The sequence below is a fragment of the Myxine glutinosa genome, chromosome 10 (assembly GCF_964187855.1).
Source record: "Myxine glutinosa chromosome 10, kmMyxGlut1.1, whole genome shotgun sequence".
Lineage (NCBI taxonomy): Eukaryota > Metazoa > Chordata > Myxini > Myxiniformes > Myxinidae > Myxine > Myxine glutinosa.
Genome location: NC_136270.1, coordinates 90,110,035 through 90,133,798, shown reverse-complemented (window position 1 = coordinate 90,133,798; position 23,764 = coordinate 90,110,035). Strand labels below are relative to the sequence as shown.

Sequence of the window (23,764 nt, the reverse complement as noted above, 5' to 3'; positions counted from 1 at the left end):
TTTCTGGTGGTCATTCGTCACTGCCGACGTGCCTATGGCACTGCTCGGCGCGGACTTCCTGTGTGCCAATGGTCTACTGGTGGATGTCAAGCACAGAAAGCTTGTCCAGGCTGAGACGTTCAGCTCGCTCGCTTGCGCGCTGCCCGCCTCGTTGAGCAGCTCCCGGAGCGGCTCATCGAGCGGCTTGCTGAGCGGTTCGGTTCCGGCCAGGTTCATCTGTACGCTTCCGGCAGCGAACTAATTCACCCGCCTCCTCGCGGGTTTCCCGGCCCTCACGCGGCCCACCTTCTCGGCGGGGGCCGTCAAGCATGGGGTGGAACACCACATCCCCACTGCCGGGCCACCGGTCTATGCCCGGGCACGCCGCCTCGAGCCGACGAAGCTTGCGGTGGCTAAAGTGGAGTTCGCAATGCTGGAGCGGCTCGGCATCATGCGGCACTCCGAGAGTGCTTGGGCGTCGCCGCTTCACATCGTGCCAAAGCCCGGCGGGGGATGGCGACCGTGCGGGGACTACCGGCGCCTCAACGACGCCACCACCCCCGACCGCTACCCCATCCCCCACATCCAGGACTTCTCCGCCCAGTTGGCGGGCATGTCCTTCTTTTCGAAGGTGGACCTCATACGCGGCTACCATGAGGGCCCCGTCAGGCCGGAGGACATCCCGAAGACGGCGGTCATCACGCCGTTCGGCCTTTTCGAATTTCTTCGGATGCCCTTCGGTTTGAAAAATGCGGCTCAGACGTTCCAGCGCCTAATGGACAGCGTCTTGCGTGACCTGGATTTCGTCTACGTGTACCTGGACGACATCCTCGTCGCCAGCACGTCCCGCAGAGAGCACCTACACCATCTCCGCACGCTCTTCGAACGTCTGGGCCAGCATGGCCTCATCGTGAACCCCGCGAAGTGCCGGTTCGGCGTCTCCGACATCGACTTTTTGGGGCACCGCGTCACCAGGCACGGGGCCGTCCCCCTACCGGCCAAGGTGGAGGCGGTGAAGGGGTTTCCGCGCCCCCCGCATGATCAAGGGGCTCCAGGAGTTCCTGGGCATGGTAAACTTTTACCATCGGTTCCTGCCCCGCATCGCCCAGCTCCTGCGCCCCTTGCACGAGGCCCTCCAGGGCAAGCCGGGCAAAGGTGACGTTACCTGGACCGAGCAGATGGACACGGCGTTCGCGGGCGCAAAGCTCGCCTTGGCTAACGCCACCATGCTCGCGCACCCGGCGCCCGATGCACCGATCGCCCTCACCACCGACGCCTCGGACTACGCGGTGGGCGCGGTGCACGAGCAATGGGTGCGTGGTGCCTGGCAACCGTTGGCGTTCTTCAGCCGGCAGCTTCGCCTGCCCGAACGCCGTTATAGTACCTTCGACCGCGAGTTGCTCGGGCTTCACCTGGCGGTCAGGCACTTCCGCCATCTGCTCGAGGGCCGTGCGTTCACGGCCTTCGGCGACCACAAGCCACTGGTTTTCGCGATGGGCAAGGTCGCCGAGCCGTGGTCGGCCCGGCAGCAGTGTCACCTCTCGGCCGTGTCCGAGTACACGACGGACATCCGGCACATCGCGTGGAAGGACAACCCGGTGGCGGATTGCCTTTCCCGGTCCGTTGCCCACGCAGTCCACCTTGGCATCGACTATGCCCGGATGGCGGCGGACCAGGCCGCCGACCCCGGCGTCCAGGCCTTGCGGACCGCCGTCACGGGCCTCCGCATCACCGAGGTGCCGTTCGACGGCGCGGCCCTCTTGTGCGACGTCTCCCTCGGGCGGCCTCGCCCCATCGTGCCCGCGGGCTGGCAGCGCCAGGTATTTGACGCCATCCACGGCCTGTCCCACCCGGGCACGAAGGCCTCCCAGAGGTTGGTCGCCGACAAGTTCGTCTGGCATGGCCTCCGGAAGGCCGTCCGCGGCTGGACCAGGACGTGCCTCGCGTGCCAGCGCGCGAAGGTGCACCGGCACACCCAGGCCCCATTGGCCCCGTTTACGGTGCCGGCACGTAGGTTCGACCACGTGCACGTGGACCCGGTGGGACCTCTGCCCCCCTCGCGGGGTTTCACCCACGTCCTCACCATGGTGGACCGCACCACCCGGTGGCCGGAGGCCGTGCCTTTGGCGGTGACGACGGCGGCGGACATCGCGCAGGCGTTCATCGCCACCTGGGTCGCCCGGTTCGGCGCCGCCTCGGACATCTCGTCCGACTGCGGCCCCCAGTTCACCTCGGAGCTCTGGGGGGCGGTCGCGCGGGGGCTCGGGGTCCAGCTACACCGAACCACGGCCTACCACCCCCAGGCCAACGGCCTGTGCGAGCGGTTCCACCGCTCGTTGAAGGCCGCGCTCCGGGCCACCCTCAGCGACGGCGGCTGGGTCGACAGGCTCCCCTGGGTCCTGCTGGGCCTCCGTACAGCGACCAAGGACGACCTGCGTGCATCCGCGGCGGAGTTGGTCTTCGGACAACCGCTGCGGGTGCCGGGCGAGTTCCTCCCCGACCCCACGGCACCATGGTCCGCGGCGCAGGAGCGCTCCGCGCTGCAGGAGACCGCCCGGAAGTTCGCGCCGGTGCCGACAGTGCACCACAGGAACCCGCCTACGCACGTCGCCCCGGAGCGTCGCACCGCGGAGTACGTCTTCGTCTGGCACGACGCCCACCGGACACCACTGCGGCCCCCGTACGACGGGCCTTTCCGCGTGCTGGAGACCAGGGTGAAACATTTCACCTTGGACATCGGCGGCACTGCCGGCCGCGTGTCGGTGGATCGCCTCAAGCCGGCCCACCTCGACGTGGACCACCCACCGCCGGTGGCTCGGCCCCCGCGTCGGGGCCGCCCCCCTGCGGGCGGACCCCCGGCACCGCCCAGGCCCGCCGGCACACCGCCCCCCGGTCCTGCACCCATCCCGGGTGCAGCCGGAGGCATCCCGGCTGGCATCCCTGCACCCCGGACGCCGCCAGTCGCCAGAGGGCGCTTCGGCCGGGTCATCCGGTTGCCCCGCAAACTGGCCCTCCAGGTGCGCGGGAATTTTGGGGGGGGGCGCGTGTGGCGGACGCGAAAGCTCACTGGCGTGAGGGCATCATTCCGCGCACCGTGGGCGGCGGCCACGCCCGAGGGGTAGGCATGGCCGCGGGATATACACCGGGCGCGCAGCCCGGAGCGCTCCAGTGCTACAGTTAGCTCTTATAATAAAGACTCTTAAACTTACTGCGTTGGCCGCTTCCTTCTTGTTGTACAAGTAAGCACGCGTAGCACCGCGCTTTAGTACCACGAGAGGAAAAACGCAAACATGGCGATGAAACAGGTGCAAGAAAACTTTGAGGAACGTTTTGGAAATCCAGCCCCATCAAAATCAAATCTTCATCTTTGGGGGGGAAATGGAATTTCAGACTGGAAGTGTACTCGAAAGCAAGAGCAGGGTGTACCAAAAATTGATGATTTGGGAATTCGAAACATTAAAGCATCCGTTCTCAGATCTCCGAAAAACAATCATTAAGGAAGCGTTCTGCAGAGTTGGGTGTTTCGTATTCATTGTTACGTCGCACAATGAAGGAAGGCCTTCACATAAAAACATATAAACCAACTATCATTTGTGAATTGTCAGATGCAGATCATATTATAACAGGTTGACAGCTTTTGACAAACTGCTGCAGCACTTTTATACAATTTCTGAACGTGAACAGTGACAACGTCGGACATTATACGGATGCACTCGATATCAAAGGAGGTGTAGCGACCCATGGGTCCCCCAAGCGAGACCAGCAACAGAATCTCCTTGCTCCAGCCGGTGACGTAACCGGCGGGCAAACCACGGCGCCGGGGTGGCCGGTCACGTGACCACCAAAGCGTGCCGCGCGGGCGGTTGTAATCCTTTGCACCTGTCGGTCACATGACCTCCAAAGCGCACCTCGCCTAAGAGGCGTGGCTTTCGGTTTCGGTTGTGCTTTCTGGTTTTGATATATATGCAGCCCGATAAACGGGCTTTTCAGAGTTCCCGAGTTGGTTTTTACAATAAACATCTTCTCGGACGAGTTTGTGTCTTGCCCGTCACTTCGTCCGTCTCAAGCAAGGGCCCTGCTCTTCACTGGTGACTCCGAATTTACGACACGCGATGGACACCGCAGTGTCCCTCAAATTGCCCACCTTCTGGGAAGCACATGCCGCCGTCTGGTTCGCGCAGGCGGACTCCCAGTTCGCCCTGCGTAGCATAACGGAGGACGCCACGCAATACCATTACGTGGTCGCCGCGCTTGGCTCCGCGACCGCCACCCGCTGCCTGAGCTTCCTCCAGAACCCGCCCGCTGACGGCAAGTACGACGCCATCAAGGCACTTCTTCTGGGTGCTTTCGCCCTCTCCCCGGCTGAGTGCGCACGACGCCTGCTCGACCTTCCTGAGCTCGGCGATATGCGCCCGTCCGAACGCATGGACTACATGCTCGCGTTGCTCGGCGAGCACCCCTCGTTTCCTGTTTCGGGAGCTTTTTCTTCGCCAGCTCCCTGCCCAGGTACGGGTCGCCCAGGCAGGCACGACCATCGTGAACCCCCGCGACCTCGCCAAGGAGGCCGACAAGATCGATTTGGCAAGCCAGCTTGCCGGAGCGGCGAGCCAGCTCGTCGGGGTGGCGGCAAGGGAGCCCTCCCGCCCACCCGCCCGATGCCCGCGACACAGTTTCCTTCCCGGAGGCCGGCGCGACTGGCAGCGGCGACGCCGCGTCGCCCGGTCCCGACGCGTCGACCGGAGCCCCCGCCAGACCCGGCCTGGTGTTATTTCCACGCCAGGTTCGGGCGGCAGGCCCGATCATGTCGACCCCCGTGCACGTTCGACAAGTCGGGAAACGGGCGGGCTGGCGTTCCCTACCAGCAATGAACGCCGGCCGTTCCGGAAACCTGCTATTCATCGCGGACCAAGCGTCGGGGCGGCGCTTTCTCTGCGACACCGGCGCCCAGCTGAGCGTCATCCCCGCTTTGGCGGAGGACAGGCGGGCCGCCGTTTGCGGCCCCTCCTTAATCGCGGCCAACGGCTCCGCCATCCGCACCTTCGGCCCACGCACTGTCGCCCTCCGCTTTGGCAGCCAGCTCTTTCACTGGGAGTTCGTGACGGCGGACGTCCCCATGGCTTTGCTCGGGGCCGATTTTATGTGCGCCCACGGGCTACTGGTCGACGTGAAACGCCGGCGTCTCATCAACGCCGAAACTTTCAGCTCCCTGGCATGCTCTTTGAGCCGTTCCGCGCCCACCGAGTTTTCCTGCGTCCTCCCATTGGCAGACGACTTCGCACGTCTCCTCGCGGAGTTCCCGGCCCTCACGCGACCGACGTTTTCGGCCATCGCGGTGCGTCACGGCATCGAGCATCACATCCCCACTACGGGCCCGCCGGTGTACGCTCGGGCTCGCCGTCTCGATCCCGCCAAACTCGCCGTCGCCAAGGCCGAGTTCGCCGCGCTGGAGCGCCTCGGCATCGTGTGGCGCTCCGACAGCGCCTGGGCCTCGCCGCTGCACATTGTCCTGAAGCCGGGGGGCGGATGGCGGACATGCGGCGACTACCACCGCCTTAACGACGCCACTACCCCCGACAGGTACCCCGTCCTGCACATCCAGGATTTTTCCGCCCGGTTGGCGGGGCGGAACATTTTTTCAAAAGTGGGCCTGATTCGGGGGTACCACAAGGTGCCCGTTCGCCCGGCCGACATCCCGAAGACGGCCGTTATTACACCTTTCGGCCTCTTTGAATTCCTCCGGATGCCCTTCGGCCTCAAAAACACGGCACAGGCGTTCCAGCGCCTGATGGACGGCGTGCTGCGTGACTTGCCATTCCTCTACACCTACCTGGACGACATCCTCGTCGCCAGCACGTCCAGAGCCGAGCACCTCCTCCACCTCCGGACACTGTTCGGCCGCCTCAGCGAGCATGGATTGATCGTCAACCCGGCCAAATGTCACTTTGGTGCGGCGACGATCGACTTTTTGGGCCACCGCATCACCCGGACCGGCGCCGTGCCGCTACCGGCCAAAGTCGAGGCCATCGCCGCTTTCCCGTGCCTCCGCTCCGTCAAGGCGCTGCAGGAGTTCCTCGGGATGGTGAACTTTTATCACCACTTCGTGCCCCGAGCTGCTCAACTCATGCGGCCCTTGTACGCCGCCCTCCGCGGCCAGCCGGCGAAACGCGACGTTGTCTGGTCCACGGACATGGACGCGGCTTTTACCGGCGCAAAACGGGCCCTCGTCAACGCCACGCTGCTGGCCCACCCGGTACCCCAGGCTCCCATCGCCCTCACCACGGACGCCTCCGACTACGCTGTGGGCGCGGTCCATGAACAATGGGTCAACGGGGCCTGGCAGCCGCTCGCGTTCTTCAGCCGGCAACTCCTGCCCAACGAGTTGAAGTACAACACCTTCGACCGCGAGCTCCTCGGGCTGTACCTGGCCGTCCGCCATTTTCGCCACCTCCTGGAGGGCCGCCCGTTCACGGCTTTTGTCGACCACAAGCCATTGGTTTTCGTCATGGCCAAGGTCACGGAGCCGTGGTCGGCCCGCCAGCAGCGCCACCTCTCCGCCGTGTCGGAGTACACCACGGACATCCGGCACGTCGCCGGGAAGGACAACGCCGTGGCCGACTGCCTTTCTCGAGCCGGCGCCAACGCCGTCCACCTCGGCGTCGATTTCGCCCTAATGGCAACGGACCAGGCCACCGACGGCACGGTGCAGGCGCTCCGGGTGGCGGACACGGGCCGCCGCTTCCTGACGTCCCCTTCGCGGACACGGTCCTGCTGTGCGACATCTCCCAAGGCCGACCTCGCCCCGTTGTGCCGGTCACCTGGTGGCGCCGCATTTTTGCTGCGCTCCACGGCCTCTCTCACCCGGGCCGGAAGGCGTCCCAGAGGCTGGTGGCGGTGCGTTTCGTCTGGCATGGGCTGCGACGGGACGTCCGCGACTGGGCCAACGCCTGCACACCCTGCCAGCGGGCCAAGGTCCACCGTCATACCCAGGCTCCGCTGGCTCCCTTCACCGTGCCCGAGCGACGGTTCGACCACGTCCACGTGGACCTGGTGGGTCCCCTTCCCCCATCGCAGGGGTTCACCCACCTGCTTACCATGGACAGGACCACCAGGTGGCCGGAGGCCATACCCCTCGCCTCCACCACCGCCGACGTGGCCCAGGCGTTCATCGCCACCTGGGTCACGCGTTTCGGCGCACCAGCGGACATCTCGTCGGACCGCGGCCCACAGTTCACGTCCAAACTATGGGGCGCGGTCGCCCGCACGTTGGACGTTACCCTGCACCGCACCACGGCCTACCACCCCCAAGCCAACGGGTTGTGCGAGCGGTTCCACCGCTCCATGAAGGCCGCACTCATGGCCGGCCTCCAGGACGACGGCTGGGCCGACCGGCTCCCGTGGGTCCTTTTGGGCCTCCGCACGGCTCCCAAAGAGGACCTCCAGGCATCCACCGCCGAGCTGGTGTACGGCCAGGCCCTCCACGTACCGGGCGAGTTCATTCCCGACGCCACCAGCCCCTGGTCCGCCGCACGCCAGCGCACGGACTTCCAGGAGGCTGCCCGACGTTTCGCCCCGGTGCCCACGTCCCGCCACGGCGACCCCCAATCCTACGTCCCCCCAACACTCCGCACGGCTGAGTACGTCTTCGTGCGCCACGACGCGCACCGGGGGCCGCTCCGGCCACCCTACGACGGACCCTTCCGGGTCGTACGACGGGACAACAAGTCCTTCATCGTCAACATCGGCGGCCGGGCGGACCGGATTTCGCTGGACTGCCTCAAGCCGGCCCACATGGACGTCGGCCAGCCGCCACGGCTGGCTCTCCCACTGCGGCGCGGCCGCCCCCCGTCCACTGCCCCCCCCCCGACCACCCGCCACCACACCGGACCCCCCCACCCTCCCCCCCCCCGCGACTGGCCAGGGGTCGTTTCGGTCTGGTCATCCGGACCCCCCTCAGGTTGACCTTCCTGGATCAAGTCCATTCTGGGGGGGCATGTGTAGCGACCCATGGGTCCCCCAAGCGAGACCAGCAACAGAATCTCCTTCCTCCAGCTGGTGACGTAACCGGTGGGCAAACCACGGCGCCGGGGTGGCCGGTCACGTGACCACCAAAGCGTGCCGCACGTGCGGTTATAATGCTTTGCACCTGTCGGTCACGTGACCACCAAAGCGCGCCTCGCCTAAGAGGCGTGGCTTTCGGTTTCGGTTGTGCTTTCTGGTTGTGATATATATGCAGCCCGATAAACGGGCTTTTTAGAGTTCCCGAGTTGGTTTTTACAATAAACATCTTCTCGGACGAGTTTGTGTCTTGCCCGTCACTTCGTCCGTCTCAAGCAAGGGCCCTGCTCTTCAGAGGTATTGTAAGTGTTGTCATACTGTAATATATTATTACTCTTGTTATGTTTTACTGTTATTACTGGAATATGATATTACTCCTGGAGCATATGCCTCACCGTGGTAGTTGGTAAAAACAAATCCTGTATAAGCATCTAAAATCGTGTCTTGGGACTTATGACACCCTGTATATGGAGAGTCTTCATTTGGACTCATTGAAAGGGAGTTGCCATGTGACATGTGTTGTGGAAGCTCAAGCTGATTGGAGAGCTTCTTTATCTGCAGCGTCATATACGGGTCCCTCGACATAGATCTTCATGTCGTCAGCGAATATTTGTACCCTTGTCTGCACTGCCGATGGTAGGTCATTAATGAAGGCAACAAACAATGTCGACGTGTCAACCGTTTCGAATGGAGTACTTGCTTGAGTGTTTTGAACAAGGCGAGCCACTTGGCAAGAGATAAGCAAACATTTACTAACAGAACACACCCCTGCCCCTGTACATCCCTTTATTTTCCCGTATTTTTGTCTAAAAGCGTTTTTTGAGCTTCACTGCTTCAGTACTCGTTTAATGGTGATTGTACACGCTCTGCCGGCCATGTTGGCATAGTTGACAACAATTGCGTGACATTACCTCGAATAATCGTTTTTGTACATATTAATTCCTCCATAAATAGTCACACTACATCTGCTCAGTAAATGTTTATCAATTATATTTCGTTTTAGTGTTCGGTGTGCTTTATGCCATTGTCGAATTTCGCCTGAAGAAGAGCAAAGGATATAAAACTCCCAGAAGGCCTTTCGCGTGCCCTTTTTCCGCTTTTGCGGGGCTCGTCTCGCCATTGTTTTCTATGAGTTTCTGAGCAATCTGCAACCATCTGGTCCGCTGAGCTGTTGAATACGATCTTTACAGGTGTGTTGTTAATATTACGATGGTCGTGCTTTATTTGATCGTGATATTTGATCGGTTTGTAAAATCCACGAGTTGATTGTTTGCTTCATTTCCTGAGCGTAACCAATAACCATGCGAGTCGTAGTTTCTTGATTCCGTGAAACGTGGCCTTGGCTTATGGAGTGTTTTCCCAGGTACTTTTGAATCGCAGATTTGTGGTGTCCTGGTCTGGTCGTGTGAATTGTAGTTTTGGAGTTCTGTTTCAGAGATCATACATTAAAGTGGTGTGCTCTGCCTTTCGTGCTTTGTATTGATCATTCTGAAAGTGATTGGCTAAACGATGGAGAGAGAGCAGCAGATTCACAGCGTGAGACTGAGAGCGGATCAAAGGGGAACAAGTAAGTGTGCAGCAAGGAAGTGGGGATGGGGTGGCGGTATGGGTAGCGCGGGGAAACTACTGTAGTGGTGATTGAAAGGGGCCTCGCCCTTGTTAGGTAGGGGAGTGGGTAGTTGTATATCGGGTAAACTAGAGTAGTAGAAATTGAAAGGGTGTAGGGGAATGGGTATTTGTATATCGGGTAAACTAGAGTCGTAGAAATTGAAAGGGTGTAGGGGAATGGGTATTTGTATATCGGGTAAACTAGAGTCGTAGAAATTGAAATGGTGTAGAGGAGTGGGTAGTTGTATATCGGGTAAACTAGAGTAGTAGAAATTGAAAGGGTGTAGGGGAATGGGTATTTGTATATCGGGTAAACTAGAGTAGTAGAAATTGAAAGTGTGTAGGGGAGTGGGTAGTTGTATATCGGGTAAACTAGAGTAGTAGAAATTGAAATGGTGTAGGGGAATGGGTAGTTGTATATCGGGTAAACTAGAGTAGTAGAAATTGAAAGTGTGTAGGGGAGTGGGTAGTTGTATATCGGGTAAACTAGAGTAGTAGAAATTGAAAGGGTGTAGAGGGATGGGTAGTTGTATATCGGGTAAACTAGAGTAGTAGAAATTGAAAGTGTGTAGGGGAGTGGGTAGTTGTATATCGGGTAAACTAGAGTAGTACTAGTAGAAATTGAAATGGTGTAGGGGAATGGGTAGTTGTATATCGGGTAAACTAAAGTAGTAGAAATTGAAATGGTGTAGAGGAGTGGGTAGTTGTATATCGGGTAAACTAGAGTAGTAGAAATTGAAAGGGTGTAGGGGAATGGGTAGTTGTATATCGCGTAAACTAAAGTAGTAGAAATTGAAATGGTGTAGGGGAGTGGGTAGTTGTATATCGGGTAAACTAAAGTAGTAGAAATTGAAATGGTGTAGGGGAGTGGGTAGTTGTATATCGGGTAAACTAGAGTAGTAGAAATTGAAATGGTGTAGGGGAATGGGTAGTTGTATATCGGGTAAACTAAAGTAGTAGAAATTGAAATGGTGTAGGGGAGTGGGTAGTTGTATATCGGGTAAACTAAAGTAGTAGAAATTGAAAGGGGGTAGGGGAGTGGGTAGTTGTATATCGGGTAAACTAAAGTAGTAGAAATTGAAATGGTGTAGGGGAATGGGTAGTTGTATATCGGGTAAACTAAAGTAGTAGAAATTGAAATGGTGTAGGGGAATGGGTAGTTGTATATCGGGTAAACTAGAGTAGTAGAAATTGAAAGGGTGTAGGGGAATGGGTAGTTGTATATCGGGTAAACTAAAGTAGTAGAAATTGAAATGGTGTAGGGGAGTGGGTAGTTGTATATCGGGTAAACTAGAGTTGTAGAAATTGAAATGGTGTAGGGGAGTGGGTAGTTGTATATCGGGTAAACTAGAGTAGTAGAAATTGAAAGGGTGTAGGGGAATGGGTAGTTGTATATCGGGTAAACTAGAGTAGTAGAAATTGAAATGGTGTAGGGGAGTGGGTAGTTGTATATCGGGTAAACTAAAGTAGTAGAAATTGAAATGGTGTAGGGGAGTGGGTAGTTGTATATCGGGTAAACTAAAGTAGTAGAAATTGAAAGGGGGTAAGGGAATGGGTAGTTGTATATCGGGTAAACTAAAGTAGTAGTAATTGAAAGGGTGTAGGGGAGTGGGTAGTTGTATATCGGGTAAACTAAAGTAGTAGAAATTTAAATGGTGTGGGGGAATGGGTAGTTGTATATCGGGTAAACTAAAGTAGTAGAAATTGAAATGGTGTGGGGGAATGGGTAGTTGTATATCGGGTAAACTAAAGTAGTAGAAATTGAAATGGTGTCGGGGAATGGGTAGTTGTATATCGGGTAAACTAAAGTAGTAGAAATTGAAAGGGGGTAAGGGAATGGGTAGTTGTATATCGGGTAAACTAGAGTAGTAGAAATTGAAAGGGTGTAGGGGAGTGGGTAGTTGTATATCGGGTAAACTAAAGTAGTAGAAATTGAAAGGGTGTAGGGGAGTGGGTAGTTGTATATCGGGTAAACTAGAGTAGTAGAAATTGAAAGGGTGTAGGGGAGTGGGTAGTTGTATATCGGGTAAACTAAAGTAGTAGAAATTGAAAGGGGGTAAGGGAATGGGTAGTTGTATATCGGGTAAACTAAAGTAGTAGAAATTGAAATGGTGTCGGGGAGTGGGTAGTTGTATATCGGGTAAACTAAAGTAGTAGAAATTGAAAGGGGGTAAGGGAATGGGTAGTTGTATATCGGGTAAACTAGAGTAATAGAAATTGAAAGGGTGTAGGGGAGTGGGTAGTTGTATATCGGGTAAACTAGAGTAGTAGAAATTGAAAGGGGGTAAGGGAGTGGGTAGTTGTATATCGGGTAAACTAGAGTAGTAGAAATTGAAATGGTGTAGGGGAGTGGGTAGTTGTATATCGGGTAAACTAAAGTAGTAGAAATTGAAATGGTGTAGGGGAGTGGGTAGTTGTATATCGGGTAAACTAAAGTAGTAGAAATTGAAATGGTGTAGGGGAGTGGGTAGTTGTATATCGGGTAAACTAAAGTAGTAGAAATTGAAAGGGGGTAAGGGAATGGGTAGTTGTATATCGGGTAAACTAAAGTAGTAGTAATTGAAAGGGTGTAGGGGAGTGGGTAGTTGTATATCGGGTAAACTAAAGTAGTAGAAATTTAAATGGTGTGGGGGAATGGGTAGTTGTATATCGGGTAAACTAAAGTAGTAGAAATTGAAATGGTGTAGGGGAGTGGGTAGTTGTATATCGGGTAAACTAAAGTAGTAGAAATTGAAAGGGGGTAAGGGAATGGGTAGTTGTATATCGGGTAAACTAAAGTAGTAGTAATTGAAAGGGTGTAGGGGAGTGGGTAGTTGTATATCGGGTAAACTAAAGTAGTAGAAATTTAAATGGTGTGGGGGAATGGGTAGTTGTATATCGGGTAAACTAGTCGTAGAAATTGAAAGGGTGTAGGGGAATGGGTAGTTGTATATCGAGTAAACTAGTAGAAATTGAAAGGGTGTAGGGGAATGGGTAGTTGTATATCGGGTAAACTAGTAGAAATTGAAAGGGTGTAGGGGAATGGGTAGTTGTATATCGGGTAAACTAAAGTAGTAGAAATTGAAATGGTGTAGGGGAATGGGTAGTTGTATATCGGGTAAACTAGAGTAGTAGAAATTGAAAGGGGGTAGGGGAATGGGTAGTTGTGTATCGGGTAAACTAAAGTAGTAGAAATTGAAAGGGTGTAGGGGGAGTGGGTAGTTGTATATTGGGTAAACTAGAGTAGTAGAAATTGAAAGGGTTGCGGGAGTGGGTAGTTGTATATCGGGTAAACTAAAGTAGTAGAAGTTGAAAGGGGGTAGGGGGAGTGGGTAGTTGTATATTGGGTAAACTAGAGTAGTAGAAATTGAAAGGGTTGCGGGAGTGGGTAGTTGTATATCGGGTAAACTAGAGTAGTAGAAATTGAAATGGGGTAGGGGGAGTGGGTACGTGTATATTGGGTAAACTATAGGAGAAATTGAAAGGGGGTAGGGGAGTGGGTAGTTGTGTGTTGGGTAAACAAACTAGAGCAGTAGAAATTGAAAGGGGGTGGGGGGGTGTTCGTTGTATATCGGGTAAACTAGAGTAGTAGAGATTGAGAGGTGGTTGTGGGAGTGGGTAGGTGTGTGTGTTGCGTAAACTAGAGCAGTGGAGATTGAAAGGGGTAGGGGGAGTGGGTCGGTGCATATCAGGTAGAATGAATGAATGATCGTTTTAAGGCCATTTTCCCTGCTAGAGCGGGGGTTAGCCTTGCGGGCCCCATGACAATCATGGTTCCCTGTTTGAGGCAATGTTTTTATGGCCGGATGCCCTTCCTGGCGCCAACCCTTAGTCGCCTCTTACGATGCGCAGGGATACGGTGTACCTATTCTAAACCGGGGTGCACACTGGGAGGACACGAATGGAAAAATACTTTAACTTTGCTGCAGTGCAGAGGTCGAAGTTGCTTCCTTGCTCGAGGGACCGGAAACAAAAGTTGTACTTGGACGATTTCCCACAATTTGCTCTTGAAGTGGGGGGTTTCCCCCCCCCCCCCCCCCCCTTATCTGCAATATCACTATTTTGCATCACATCATATTTCAGCTTTGTACAGTTTTGTCTTGTAAAGGTGTAAAACTGTACTGATACATACAAATAAGGCATCATATGAACAAGTGTCATCTCCTGGGTCATTTTCTATGCTGGGCTGCCTGCTGTTCACAATATTGTTGCGGGTCGCGGACAAGATGTTATTTTGACCGAGCGGTTGGTATGACCGCGACCGAACAGTTATTCCCCGACTAGAACCCGATTCCACCCAAACTTTGGCCGTATCGCACCGCAGCTGCCCAATCTGGAAAACTCTAAAACGACCGAATGCAAAGAGGAAAGGGAATAAGACGAGAAGACGTACAGAAGAGTAATTGGATTTATTATTTACACATATAAGTAGGAAGCAAAATGAAAGCAGTCACGTTTATTTACAACACATAAGACGCAGGTGACACAGTGCAATCTTTAGCTTATACAGACTTAATTACCTACCCAGGACAGAACAAACGAAGACGACTCACACGGGGAATGATGACAGGAATTGGCTGGAAGGAGAGGAAAGTCCACTGGGTCCGGCAGCACGATCCGCACGTTGGGCAGCCGCCGTTCCTTCGCGGCCCTGCTCCGAACTGCCGTCCAGGTCCCTAAGCGGTTGGCGAGCGTTGTTGCTGCTGCTGCTGTAGACGCTGCCGCTCGCGAGCAAGGTGACGAATAGCAGGCTTGGTGCTTCCTTGAATGATCTCTGCTTGTTGGACCTCACAACTCAGCTCTTTCTTGGACCCTCTCTCTTCTCAGCTCATCTGCCTTGGACCTCCTCTCGTCTCAACGGCTTGGGCTCCCTCTCGTCTGCCTGTAAAAGCTCATCTGCCTTGGACACGCCCTGCCTGCGGGTTATATAGGCCCCGCCCCTCAACCTTCGCGAACCTCCTCGATGTTTCTCTCCACACCCTCTCCAAGTCCAACCCCTTGTTCGTGGTTGGTTGAGTGGGGCTGACTCACTCCTCCCCTCTATGACGAGGTGGGGACCTGCCTTTCTTCCCCAACCCTGCCTCGTGGTCAATGGCGGATGAAGGGAAAACCGCCCAACATGCAGTTGGCAATGCGAATTTCAATTGACGAAAAGGGGGGAATGGAAGTGTTGGGAGTGGGAATGAAGGGAATCTATCTCTTTTCACTGCTGCAATGGAGTATTTCAATTAATGGGAGACACAGCCTTACCCTAAAACACATAATAAGATATAACTATTGAACAGGGGTATTCTATGATTGGCTGTGGTGTGGATGCTTTATGGGATGCCCTTTGACCTTTACACAGCTCCGGAGGCAGGAGGCGCAGAATAAACAATAATAATAATTCACACAATCAAAAAATATATACAGTCCTCATATCCGCAACATACAACTGTACTGATACATACAAATAAGGCATCATATGAACAAGTGTCATCTCCTGGGTCATTTTCTATGCTGGGCTGCCTGCTGTTCACAATATAATAGGATTGATAAGGCTATTTGTGACTATACCCAAATTTTGTTGGTGACTCTTGAAAAATGTGTTTTAGCTACTTTTATATTTGTCGAGAATGGACATATTCAACATAAATGGCGATTATGGTAAATTATAATGATGTAGAATCTTTGCGTTTTACTGATGGGAGGCGTCTACAGCGGTTAATACGAGTCACGTATTGCATTAAAAGAGTATATGAAAGCAACCCTGTAGGTAGGAAGATATGGCCAATATGGAGCTGAATGCAAATTCAAAGTTGATCACAAGTACAAAATAGGTGTCATAAATGGAGGTTATTGCCAATCAGCCTTAATTATCTGGTATCCTGGAAAGATTCAATATTAAATATGTTCGAATACCAATACCATCACCGAAGCATCAGTAAAACACATGGTTGTATTTATATGACTGCAGTGTCTGTTATTACCATACAAACAATCAATCTGAAAATTTGGGGGTGAATCTGGCATGACATAACTTGCATCTTATTATATTTTCATTTATAATTATTATTATCATTGTAACCTATTATTGTGATATTGTAACCTCATTATTGTATCGATCCTTATTTTTTTTATGTTATACATGCCTTCATATGTATTTGTAATTTAAATTTTAAAAAGTTGTTTCTTTCAATTCATTTTATTTATTTGTAGATATTATTAATCATTGCAAATTTTTCCCCATTATCTTGATTTTCATTTTATATTTTTTATTTTTATATATATATATTTTTTCTCACAATTCAGCTTCTGTCTGCAATGATTTGATAATGAAAACCATGCCTTTAATTGAACATTTGCTGCCCACCATCATCTCGTGGTATCTAACAACTGAACTTTATTACACCTGAAATTTTGCTCCCACTCATTCTGCAGTTCTTCTTGTCCTGGGGTGCATCGTTTGTTCCACTGTTTTCCTTTTGCCTCATTTTATTTGTCCATCCATTGCCCCCTTTCTTTCTGTTCTTCCTCGAGTCTCAATACCTGTATTTTGAATCAAAAATGGCATCAGGTAGCCTTTGAGAGCAGATTGTAGATCATGGTACAATAAAGAGGTAACATTATGAAGCTCAAGAGCTCCAGTGACTGCACATCTTCTAGGGGCTGGGCCAGAGAAGTAAACTATGGGTTTGATTACAGATTGTTGGTGAGGGACAGAGTAAGAGCACTTCACTGGTGTTGATATTATTAACTATTGTTTATTTTGGAATTTTAACTTATCACCAGCACTTTAGCTCCCGTCCAATTTGAACAGGATTGTGTGGTTAAAATTTTGGAATGTGATGTTATTCCTTTTTGCAGCTGTGCTCTGAGGTGTGGCTGATTCTGATCAACAATGGCACCAAAACGTAACAACGTAATACCAAATGGCCATTTTCACAAGGATTGGCAACGCCGGGTACGAACTTGGTTCAATCAACCTGCTCGTAAGCAGCGCAGGTCAGTTGCAGAGTTCGATTCAACCCTTCCCCCTCGTGCAAAATATTGCTCGTGTGATTGCAACAAACATTCTTTAATCTACTCCATCCCCGGGTATTTGTACAATCACACCATTCCTGCTGCTTACGCTATATTAATGTCGTCTTTCTCACCGTGCACAGGCACAACAAAAGGGTGGCAAAGGCACGTCGCATAGCACCACGACCTGTGGCTGGTCCGCTGCGGCCTGTCGTACGCTGTCCAACTGTGCGCTACCATAAGAAGGTCCGTGCTGGCCGTGGCTTTACACTGGCAGAATTGAAGGTGAGGATACAGAGGGAGTCACCTTGTCTGTTGTGGTCAATCTAGTATAATCTACAGATCGTGATCGAAGCAAAATAATACGTCAAATCCACTGCCTTGCGGCAACAAATGAAAACATGGTTTCTATAGATTGTCTGTCTTTTGGATATTTTTGGACCGTCACTGGTAACATGTAACCCAGTGCTACTTGCCGCATGATCGGGTTGTCGGCGGCTAAACTGACACCCCTCACTGACTTTACTATTGGGGAGGGTGACTGACACACTGCGAGGACTAAAAACAACACCTGACGAAGGGCGGATGAGATCTCGAATGGAGCCAAATGCTATCCAGTAAGGAGATGGTTCTCCTAAAAAACACCCATCCGGTTTGGACCGGTTCAAGTCATACCAAAGACTTTAAAATGGTACGTGCTGATTCTTTGCTTGGCGTTCAGAGTTTGAAAGGATAGACTACAGACAATCCATTTTGGTTGGAATGCATAGGGAGGAGGAAATTCCTCCTGAGGAAATGCCCCACTGAGTGAGGGAAGAAAAGTTGCTCGTAAGAAGTGACAGCACTTCCCCAAACTGTGTGCGTGCGTGCGTGCATGCCCCCGTCCATTCGCATGTCACTTTGTGCTCTAAGTACTAGCTGAAATGTATGTATTTTCAAAAGGTTGTCCTGTTTGTTTTTGTTCTTAAAATCGAAGACAAGTGAAAGCAGGTTGAACAACTGGGCTTTACACTTCCACCTCTTCTTCCGATGTAAATGCATTTGCTTTCCTTTCCGCACTCCACTCTCCTTTCTATCTCTTAATCCTTTTCATTGTTGGACGTTCCCCAATTGTAAGATGTGCCTTCTGGATTATACGATGAATCAATAAGCAATAACAGGTTGAGAAAACAAATGACACAGAATGGGCATGCATGTAAGCTTATAATGAACAATATACCATGCTCCAATCTAGGTTGACGAAGACCCAATTCCAATAAAATTTTGAACGCACTTGGCGACCCTCAAAACAAAATTGCTTTCATCAAGTATTTTGTCCTCCTCCTTTCCTTTCTTTCCCCTATTTTTTTTAAAATAATTATTGAGAAATGGAATCGATTTTCAATTCCAGCAAAATTGATTTTCTGATTGAAAATGGAATGCTTGAAATGTGCTCGTTTGCAACAAGCTTTTTAATTTTTTTAAAAAAATTTTGTATGCAAGATCGAGGCTCATCAAAGAGCCAACATTAATCACACAAAAAGTCAAACCGGCACATAAAAAAAATAATAAGGGGAGCGGTTCACAACATGGGGAGAGAGGGGGTAGGACACAAACACAACATTTGAGAGTAGAGACATCGAGAGAACTGTGGGAGGGAGAGGGCATGGGGGGAGGTGGCAGAGGTATAAAACATATGGCCACTGCAAGGACTTCCAGGAAAGAAGTTGGAATTTCAAAAAAGTGTATCTGGGGTGAATTAACGGGGGTAGAAAAGATCAATGTTTTGGATGGGGGAAGATAAGAGATGGTGGTGAACAGCTGTTTTAAAGACCTGGAGGGAGGACTGGGATTGAAGGGAGTGGGGGAGTTTGTTCCAGAGGTGGGAGAAAAGGGGAATGAAAGAGTGAAGGTGAGCAGAGAGCCTAGATTTTGGCAGTTTAACCATAAGAGGGTTGCTGGCAGATCTTGTGCGACCTGTAGGAATATTTGCGGGACAGAGCACAGAGAGAGATGGGGGAGCAAGGCCGGAGTGGAGTCTGTAGAAGACAGAAAGACAACCAACCTGCCTGCGGTGAGTGAGTGAAAGGCCCTCGGAGTTAGCTTCATCGCAGGAGATTCCAATGATTCTGAAAGCTTTGGCTTCAACAGCGTGAAGACGAGCGAGGTGTGAGGCAGGAGTACCAGCCCAGAGGGGAGAGCAGTATTCCATTGAGCTGCGGATGAAAGCCTTGTATGTGGTGAGGAGCTCAGGTGTGCCAAGGAAGGACTTCGCAAGAGGGAGGATGCCCAGTCGGCGACTGGCTTTGGAGGCCACCTTGGAAATGTGGTTTTCCCAAGAAAGATCATGGCAGATAGTGAGCCCCAAAAGCTTGAGCGACAGAACTTCTTGGAGAGGATTGTTGAGAAAGTAGATGGGAGGGTTTTCCAGTCTGTCTTTTCGGAGAGACATAGTAAGAGTGTGAGATTTGTCAGGATTGAAAGACATGATCCTCTTGTTTGACCAGTCTGATTTTGTCCAGGTCTGCAGAGAGTGAGGAGGCTGCAGGCTGCCGATCTGAGGGATGACGAATGGAGCGGCAGAGAGTGGAGTCATCAGCAAAGAGATAGCGAGGATTTTCCAGAGAGTCGGAGAGATCTTTGATGAAGACCAGAAAAAGCACAGGGCCCAGAACACTACCTTGGGGAACTCCAGCCAGAATAGGAAGGGGTGATGAGAGAAATCCATTCAGGGCCACACGTTGACTTCGACTCGAGAGGAAGTCTGCAAGCCAAGCGTGGAGATTTCCATGGATACCATAGGAGGAGAGTTTGGTGAGCAGAGATGGGTGCCAGACCGTATCGAAGGCACGTGATATGTCGAGGGAGACAGCTCTGATTTCCTGTTTGGCATTGAGGACCTCCATCCATTTTTGAGACAGCAGAAGCGACATGTCCAGAGTAGAATGACCTGGTCTGAATTCAAATTGATGATCGGATATCATGCCATTTGAGAAGAGGAAGGATTTGATATCCAAAGCAATGATGGAATTCCATGACTTTGCTGATTAATTGGGAGCAGGCTGATTGGTCTGTTGTTGCAAGGATCTGTTTTTGCACCTTTTTTGTGTGAAGCGGTAATGTTTGCTGATTTCCAAGATGCTGGCAGATGACCTTGAGCAAAAGAGAGGGTGAAAACAACAGAGAGAGGGTGAGATAGAGTGGCAGAGCAGGATTTTAGGACCTGTGGGCTGATGCCGTCTGGTCCAGTTGCAGAATCAGAGTCGAGGTTTGACAAAAACTTCTCCACCTTGTCAGGAGAGAAGGACAGAGTCCAGGAGCAGTTGGGTTCGACTGGGTACGATGGGAACAGAGAGAGATGGGTTTGGGACACAAGATTTTGAGGCAAACACAGAGTTTAGGCATTCGACTTTGTCACGTGCGGTGTCAACTGTGTAGCCATTTGAGGTGAGTGAGGTGAGTGAGGGGATGGAGGGGGAACAAACACCAGAAACGGATTTGACCAGACGCCACCAGGATTTGAAGGAAGGAGACAGGTTTGAGAGTTCATGCTTGAGTGTGGAGAGATGGTGCTTCCTGGCACCCCTGAGGGTAGACACACACTTGTTCCGAACTTGGTGGAAGAAACAGATTACCTTCAGTTGGATTTGCCTTCCAAGAGGCAAAGGCAAGTTGTTTCAGAGCAACTGTCTCACCACAAGATTCAGTGTACCATGGACGGGAGGAAGGGTAAGACAACTGAAGACGAGATGGGATAAATCTGTGCATGAGAGAGAGCAGTTTGCTTTGGAAGAATTCCCAGGAAGAATTGATGTCAGAGGCAGTAGAGATGGGCGACCAGTCCAGATGATTGATGGCTGCTTGCAGCCCGTGCCAGTCGGCCTGAGTGAAATGCCAGACTCGTCGACGCTGAGGAGGCTCTCTGAGAATGGCCAGAGAGATGTCCACTTTAAAAAGCACATGATCAGAAGAACCGATTGGAGCAGAAGAAGAGCAGCAGACATTTGCAGGGAAGTTTGTCATAACCAAGTCTGGAAGAGAATATACTCCCTTGACTGAGATCCCGGTCGGGAAATTGACAGATTGTGTCGGTCCCAATGAGTCACAGAAGTCCTTTGCTGAGGTGCCATGGCTGGTGAGAGAGGAACCCACACCCAGCCAGCTGGCATGATGACAGTTGTAGTCGCCACATATGAGGAAGAGAGAGTTGGGATGAGTTGATAGAAGTTGGTCCATGTTGTCAGACAGCGACATGTAAATGGAGTCATCACTGTTTGGAGGACGGTACAGAACACATATGAACAAAAGGTGGGAGCAGAGAGGAAGCCGTAGTCAGAGGTACTCCTGGGAGAGGACCGTGCAAGGAGAGTGAGGAAGAGTTTTTGATAAAGATAGCAACCCCACCACCAGGACAAGGCTCAGGTCTATCATACCGGAGGAGGGAGTAACCAGGAAGAGATATTAAGGAATCAGAGACATCTTGAAGGAGGAAAGTTTCTGTTGAGCAGATCAAGTCTGGATTGTCAGAAGCATCCTGAATGGAGAGATCAATCATGTTTGAGCAAAGGCCCTGGATGTTTGAGGTCCATATCGTTAATGAGGAGAGAGGGGGGAGCATCGGGTGCAGGAGAGGGGGGGGGGGGGGTGGGGTAGGGGCAGATGAAGGATGGGCGGGGGAGGTAGGGAGAGCAGTTAATGGCGTGTCAGAGATTACAGAAGTTACCAGAAAGGGAAGGATGAGGACGAAAGGTTTGATGGTGATGGGATGAGGCACAGTGAGGGGTTCTTGGAGGGGTGGCAGAGGCAAGTAGAGGGTTGGGGGCGGTGGAGGTATGAGATAGAAGGGAGATGAAGTCGGGAGGAGGCAGCTTTGAGAAGGGGGTGGGAGGGGGGAGAATTAGAGAGGGATGGTGGGGGGGAGAGATTTGAAGGGAAGGGGTTGGGGGGAGTTTTGAAGGGGAGGGTTTAGGGGGGAGTTTAGGAGGGGAGGGGCAAGGGGGTGTTTAGAATGTGGATGATTAATGAAAGATGAACATTTATAACAAATTGGGTTTATTTTGATTTTCAAGTTAGCGATCCGTTTAAGAATGATAGAGGAGGGGTGGAATGAATGTGTATTTAGAGCATGTAGTGAGAAAGAATTATAAGAGATTGAATATTTTTTTGAAGTAGAATGAGTTGGAGAGGAAATTGAAAAGAGCCTTTTAAATGGGAAGAAAAACAGCATGTTGTAATACACCACTGAATAAAACACTGCAGGGGAAAGTTTAAACATATTAAACAGAACCGTGAAGAACAATCTAATATTCACAAAAAAAACCAATGGGGAGAGGGAGCCTGGAGGTCGTAATGGACGCTACATTCTGGTGGAGTCAATGTGGTGTCTTGTGATGCAGGCTGCGGGGATACACCGCCGTTTTGCGCCGACAGTCGGCATTGCGGTGGATTATCGCAGACGTAACCGCTCGTCCGAGGCCTTGCAGGAGAACGTGCAGCGTCTTAAACTCTACAGGTCAAGCCTCATCCTGTTTCCAAGAAAGGCCTCCAAGCCGGCGAAAACGGACAGCTCGGTAAGTGCTCATTCGTCGTGTTCCATCAGCATGCACCATTTGTTCCTCTGCACGCGACACTCTTAATTTGTTTTTGACTTGATATTATCTTGTAAAGTGCATTGAGATATCTCCCTGTTTCAAGTCGCCACATAAATAACTGTTATTAATACACTGTGTTGTCTTTTATTGTGTTTAACTGCTTACTGTGTGCTCTGTATATATTTTTTGCAATTCTTCATCCTCTTCCAGGTGGAGGAACAGAAAATTGCTTCACAGCTGAAAGGACCCCTCTACAAAATTGACTTGGTATGTACTGCGCGCATTACCTGTTATTGCACTCGTGATTGTACCTCCGAGTCGGCAAGCAAAGTCTGTTTTGGTGTTTAATTTTTGTCGTTTACATTGTTTATAATAATGTGCCCTGATACAACTTAACCATTGTGAGAAAATTCTCATTTGGACTGTGTCCGGTGGGATTTTACTGCCGGTGCCGAGTGATGACAAATTCTCCGGAATCTCTGTAAATCTGCGTTGATGAGACACCAGAACCCATCATGTCTGACGGCCCAAAGGCAGTTGTCGACTTGTTGCATTTCCTAAAGAGGCCAACTATATTTATTGTATAGAATTTGCTATAAGTTATTTTTTTCAACTGTCTTCCTCTCCGCCTTCGAATCCGATGGATAAAATAGTAGACGGGGTTTAAATTGTGATCACAATCTCACCTGCCAGCTTCTAGGTCTGCCACATCAACTTTGATTCAACAAATGTTTTTGGGGTTTTTTTTTTTCTGTGCCACTCTTGTTCTACTTGGGTTTTTGTTTTGGTATCGATGCTTTGTCCGCTGAATATGTGGACATCTGCCCCTTTGGGAGTGTTGTGTTGCTGTTTTATCAGTGCTTCTTCCATTTGTATCTTTTCCCTGGGTAGGCCTTTTTTTTTTTTTTTGTATACAGGATCAAGGCTCGTGAAAGAGCTAACATTTATCACACAAAAAAAATCAAACAGACACAAAGTATATAATAAGGGGAGCGGTGGACAAGATGGGGAGAGAAGGGGAAACACACAAACACAACATTTGAGAGCAGGGAGATGTGTGGGAGGGAGGAGGCGTGGGAGAAGTATAAAACAAGGACACTGCAAGGACTTCCAGGAAAGAAGTTGGTATTTCAAAAAAGTGGATCTGGGGTGAAATTAGCGGGGGAAGAAAAGATCAAGGGTTTGGTTGGGGGAAGATAAGAGATTGTGGTTCTTGCCCTGACATATGGCATACTTGACACATGTGTGGTAAAGTACTTGACTGTTGACAAGTACCCATATGCACATGATGCCCGAATGAAATTATCGGTTGACTTTTAACGTTGTTATTGTTGTGCGGTTCTTCTGCAGGTTCAGAAAGAGGAAAGGCCTCGCAAGGTCAAGCCTGCAGAAAAGAAGTTCAAGGCGTTTATGACCCTGCGACAGGCTCGAGCTGACGTGCGTTTGCTTGGCATCCGTGCCAAGCGCGAACAGGAGGCAGCTGAAGATACCGCAATGAAGAAGAAGAGCTGAGTAGAAACCTGTGCACTTTGTGTCAACAAAATGCTATTAAAATTTGGAATCTTGGTTCG

At 51.4% G+C, this 23,764-nt stretch overlaps 1 protein-coding gene across 2 annotated transcripts; it reads left to right on the top strand.

Annotated features, from left to right (window-relative positions):
* The first annotated feature begins 9,077 nt into the window (after positions 1-9,077).
* Positions 9,078-23,759, top strand: RPL13 (ribosomal protein L13). 2 transcript variants are annotated; one of them, XM_068126531.2, is made up of 7 exons: positions 9,103-9,224; positions 9,530-9,601; positions 16,468-16,605; positions 16,767-16,908; positions 21,999-22,172; positions 22,404-22,460; positions 23,544-23,759. In XM_068126531.2, the coding sequence occupies exons 3-7, from the start codon at positions 16,502-16,504 to the stop codon at positions 23,703-23,705; spliced, it is 639 nt and encodes a 212-aa protein (XP_067982632.2). In that variant the 5' UTR covers positions 9,103-9,224; positions 9,530-9,601; positions 16,468-16,501; the 3' UTR covers positions 23,706-23,759. The 2 variants fall into 2 exon arrangements, with proteins under 2 accessions (XP_067982631.2, XP_067982632.2); XM_068126530.2 differs by lacking the exon at positions 9,530-9,601 and having other exon boundaries at positions 9,078-9,224.
* The last annotated feature ends 5 nt before the right edge of the window (positions 23,760-23,764 follow it).